The sequence below is a fragment of the Pundamilia nyererei genome, unplaced genomic scaffold (genome assembly GCF_000239375.1).
Source record: "Pundamilia nyererei isolate P.nyererei 1_Seehausen unplaced genomic scaffold, PunNye1.0 scaffold00417, whole genome shotgun sequence".
NCBI lineage: Eukaryota > Metazoa > Chordata > Actinopteri > Cichliformes > Cichlidae > Pundamilia > Pundamilia nyererei.
Window position 1 is genome coordinate 281,268 of NW_005187818.1, and position 5,060 is coordinate 286,327.

Genomic DNA, 5,060 nt, shown 5'->3' on the forward strand with positions numbered 1-5,060 from the left:
TCCCACCCCTAGGTCAAAAATATGTATAGGACAATTGGTCTAATCTAATATTTTGTATGAACCTGTCCAGCTGTGATTAAATGACAAGTAGATGGAGGCAGGACTCCACAGCAGGGGCATACTCCATAATGTGCTGTGCATTCTCATATGTATATTAAATATATTGCTCACTTATTGTATTTACCAACATCAAGGAGTTATGAGCAAAGAAAGGCCACACCATACTGCATGTTTAAATAGGGAAAGTTTATTGATCAAAATGTATTACGCAGATACGCATTACATTTTTTCAGCCCCCCAATCGAGAAAACAAAACCAATTACATGTTCAAAGCAACGGAACGGTGGCCCAATATCAGAGAGAACTCCACTCTTGAGTGAGCAGTGATGATTGAGCAGTCCGTTTTATTCTGCAGATTCAAGCTGCTCTTCAAAATATTCACCACCAGATGTCACCGGAGAGGACTGTGTTGAAAAGCTTCGAGTAATGAACCGTTTTTCAATACAAGCTTCGGAAAGCTTCATTTGGCCATCACTAACTCACAGGTTTCTTTGAAAAACACTTTCTTATATCCAGCTTCTTCCTCTTTGCTGCCGTCCTCCTCTCCTCCTCGCAGCGCAGGTTTGCCGCTGCTGAAACTGAACAGAGCTCTCGGAAAAGCTCAGCCAATCACATTGGCCATATTTGTCACATGACGTAGGACTCCAGTAGAGGACGTGATTTAACTCTTTCTGCTCCGCTGGGTGAATGAGACGCTGACAGATCGGTTTTTTTGAAAAATCGGGTTTGTTTTTCTTTACTCGAAGAGATCAAATTATTGGTGGGGACGTGTCCCTTCCGTCCATGACAATCTACGCCCTTGTTATGACCACATTTTGAGCCCATATAATCGGCCTTAAAATGCAGCTTTAAGGCTGCAGACCCTGAATTGGGATACAGCCAAGGTTTCAGGTGAACCCACTGTGAAACCTGGCCCCGCCCTATCATGTGATTTCCTGAGGTTAGATGGCCCATGAGGTGAGTGGGCGTTAAGGCGTCTGGGAAGGATCTCAAACTGGATTACAGATGGCAGACTTGTGTAGCAGCATGAGACGCTGCAGAGGTGACCCGCGTGTGTGTGATGAGCCATCACAGCCCCTCCACAGCACACACGCACCTGCATCTTGCACAGGAGTGCCATGGTAACACTTCCTGTCAGGGATTTAGACCTCAGAACGCCTGATGATTAAGGTCTGTGTCTTTAACAGACACACACACACACACACACACACACACACTATTTTTGTGACCTGATGCTGTCACGTGTGGGGCGGCAGCCTGCGACATGATACGAAACAACAAACTGACGTCATCAGCAGGCGACTCCCACCTGACAGCGCCCAGGAGGCCGACGGGGAGCCTGTGCATGTCTTCGGCCACACATCAGTGCGCGGATCTCCTGACGCCCGTGCACCGCAGCGTCTGCCGCGCGCATCTGTCCGTGCACTCCGACAGCGCGGGCCACGATGGCGGACTGCGTCGGCTTCCAAGCGCAGATCGCCTCCATCATAGAGATGCTGGCCAACTCGGCGGTAGCCGAAATTTGCAAACTGGTGGACGACGGTTACGCGGCGCTGCGCTCTCAGATGGAGCAGGAGCGGGAGAAGAGCGAGAAGGAGAACCGAGCCCTGCGGCAGAGGCTGCGAGACATGGACGTGAAGATGCGGAGCTGTGAGAGGAGGATGAGGAGACGGAGTCAGCGCGAGGAGCATCACACGGCTCATTTTAGGCCGCCCAAAGGTAGGGGAGCGGGACACCCTGCACATCCACCCATCCAGCTGTGAGCTCAGTAATGATTATACTGCTGCATCCAGCCCCGTGTGCTAGTCGGAGAAATTCGTCCTGTCTCCCATGAAGAGCATGGTAAAAGATGGCTCGCATGTTTTGTCCCAGCAAACCTGATTCAGGTGTCCTCAAATGCTGGTTGGTGTAACATGCTGATCTGCTGGGCTCTTCCTGCACAGCCACCTGTGGAGTTCAGCAAAAGGCAGAATATCCAGTGAGTTCTCCGGGTGAAAAGGTGTAGTTGATGTTAGAGCAAATCAGAGCTCGTTACAACCGAGGTATGCAGAAGAGCGGGGCTGAGTGCACAGCACATCGAACAGATGTGCTACAGCAGCAGAAGAACAGGAAGCCACTGCTCACACAGGCGCAGCAAAACTGGAGAAGAGTGGAAACACTGCCAGGTGTGCCGAGTTTCTGCTGCCACACGGTTCAGCTCGCCGTGCGTCAAATATGACGGCAGATCATAGACATCAGACGTGGGGATGCGTGGCGTGTCTGTCTGATAATGTGGCTGCGTGACACACAGCTGAAACACGTGGGGGAGCACATGTTCAATGTCCTGTGTTATTTTCCAGGACCTGATGACCATCAGCCCCTGGCACCCCCTCCTCTGGCTCTTTCTGAAGGCAAACCCTTTCATCCAGTTTCAAAGGTAAAGATGAATCGTGCACTAGGCTAGCACGTTATATAACCTCAGCTCTCTGCACTTTGTGAACCTCTAATCCAAGATCAATCTGTTTTTGTTAATACAAGAATCCAACATTATTTTCGTCAGTGTTGATCTGTGACCGTGTGACAAAGAAAAGGTCCACATCCTAAGGTTAGACTCAGATGTGTCTGAGTGCACCCTCTAACATATGTTTCATATGTTATTCACTCTAAAAACATTACTTTGTTAGGTTCAGGATCTTTAAAGGGTTCTATTGGTTTAGGCCCTAAAAAGGAACAGTTGGAGTTAGGAATACAACATAAACTGAATTAGAAAAAGCTCATGGTTTGGGTTCAAATTCAGCTTTATTTATACAGCTCCAAATCACAGCAACAGTCACCTCAAGGTGCTTTATACTGTGAGGTCGACTCTACAATGACACAGAGAAATCACAACAATGAGCAAGCACTTTGGCGACAGTGGGAAGGAAAAACTCCCTTTTAACAGGAAGAAACCTCCAGCAGAACCAGGCTCAGGGTGGAGCCGCCACCTGAGACCAGTTAGGGGTGAGTGGAGGAAGACAGGATAAAGACATGCTGTGGAAGAGAGACAGAGATGGATAACAACTAAGGATTCAGTGCAGAGAGGTCTATTAACACATAGTGAGTGAAGAAGAAACACCCAGTGCATCATGGGAATCCCCAGCAGCCTACATCTATTGCAGCATAACTAAGGGAGGATTCAGGGTCACCTGGTCCAGCCCTAACTATATGCTTTAGCAAAAAGGAAAGTTTGAAGCCTAATCTTAAAAGTAGAGATAGTATCTGTCTCCTGAATCCAAACTGGAAGCTGGTTCCACTCACAGTGTGCACACGTGCAGTTATTTCTATTTTGGATGCAAAAAGTCTTGAATGTCTTCCTTCAGCGTCCGCAGCGTCTTGGCTGCTGTGTGGGACAGAAATGATTGATGCAGTAGCTGAAACTGTGGGACTCGTTTGTCTTTTCTCAGCAGGAGGAAGCCAAGATGTTGACACTGGTGAAGCAGGAAAAAGAGGAGAGAGATGACTGCAACTTGGACGTGAAGGTGGAGGTTAACATAAGGGCGGAGTGTGGCCTCTCTGCAGGTGAGTGTGGCCCCCACACAGTTACATCAGTGTTTTGTTGGCTGCTCACATGGTTTCAGTGTTACTGTCTGTCCTTCTACAGCTTTGGAGCCCAGCGAGGAAAGCCCCCCTGCTGACACTGTCCTCGACACCAGCGTCAGCAGCCTCACATCCTCCACATCACAGCTGTCCTCCTCTCCTGCTGATGCCACGATGGACCTGACCTGCAGGCCTCGAGCAAAACGTAAGGCTGCTAAGCCCGTAGGCAACACCGAGGGGGTCCATGCCTCCGAAGCGGCTCGCAGGGACCCTTCGGGGAGCCTACCTGATATGGCTCTGAAGCCAGAGGTCCAGACAGATGAGCTCACAGAAGATGACCTTCATCCCTCTCAGCTGTCGGCCACTATAGCCTCTGATGAGTCGAGCTGCGACCGCCTCAACAGCCTGGGCCTGGATCTGGCCTGGATGCAGGAGCGTGTCAGCCATCTGGGAGCAGCCTATGCAGTAGCACAGCTGGGTTTGGGGAACACGGACAGCGGGCACCCTTCTGCCTCCTTCCCCTCACAGGGAGGGGGAGAAAGTCTCGACGGCCCCCCGACTATGCTCTTTACAGGCGGCGCTCACGAGATGGCTGCTTTTGCTGCCTCCTTCGACATGGCTGCTGCTGCCGCCGCCGTAGTAGCTGCACCCCCTCCACCTCCGCCCCCTCCCCCTCCTCCGACAGCTCCCACTGGCACTGCCAGCAGCCAGAGGCGGCCTTACAGGAGCAGCACCGCCGCCGCAAAAGAGCCGGTGGCGTGCGCTGTGTGCGGACGTGTGTTCCCCAGCACGGCCGGCCTGGAGTTGCACCAGCGGGTGCACACCGGGGAAAGACCTTACACTTGCCCTCACTGTGGGAAGGGTTTTGCCCAGCCCAACAACCTGCGGGTTCACCTCCTCATCCACACCGGTGAGAGGCGTTATCGATGCACGCTGTGCGGGAAGAGTTTCATCTCATCGAGCCATCTGAAGAGGCACCGTACAGTTCACACACAGGAGAAACCCTACAGCTGCTCGCGCTGCGGCCAGTCCTTCAGCCAGATGTGTAGCGTCCGCAGACACCGGCAACAGTCTCAGTGTGGCCTGTAGCATGAATGCTGTAGCAGCATCTGATACACTCTGGACTCTGAATGGTGAACATTTAAAGATGGTAGCTTGAGCGTAGATGAGGTGATGTCATGATGACGTTCAGAGTAAATGTTTGTAAATGTTTGTCCTAAATCAGTTCTTCGGTTGGTCTACCCCACACTGTCTTCATATTGGTGGTTTGACAGTGAGACACGGTCACACAGGTGAGTTTGTGATAGACTCTGAGACTAAACTGAGACTAGACTCTGAGACTAGACTCTGAGACTAGACTCTGAGACTAGACTCTGAGACTAAACTGAGACTAGACTCTGAGACTAGACTCTGAGACTAGACTCTGAGACTAAACTGAGACTAAA

At 51.0% G+C, this 5,060-nt stretch overlaps 1 protein-coding gene across 1 annotated transcript in view; it reads left to right on the forward strand.

Moving 5' to 3' along the window:
• Positions 1–1,249: 1,249 nt before the first annotated feature.
• LOC102211285 (uncharacterized) overlaps positions 1,250–5,060 on the forward strand; it is a 21,085-nt gene continuing 17,274 nt past the window's right edge. Inside the window, exons 1-4 of the mRNA XM_013915984.1 lie at positions 1,250–1,779; positions 2,400–2,476; positions 3,483–3,597; positions 3,680–4,700. Coding sequence (XP_013771438.1) covers positions 1,506–1,779; positions 2,400–2,476; positions 3,483–3,597; positions 3,680–4,700 — 1,487 coding nt within the window. The 5' untranslated portion in view covers positions 1,250–1,505. The remainder of the gene's footprint in view (positions 1,780–2,399; positions 2,477–3,482; positions 3,598–3,679; positions 4,701–5,060) is intronic.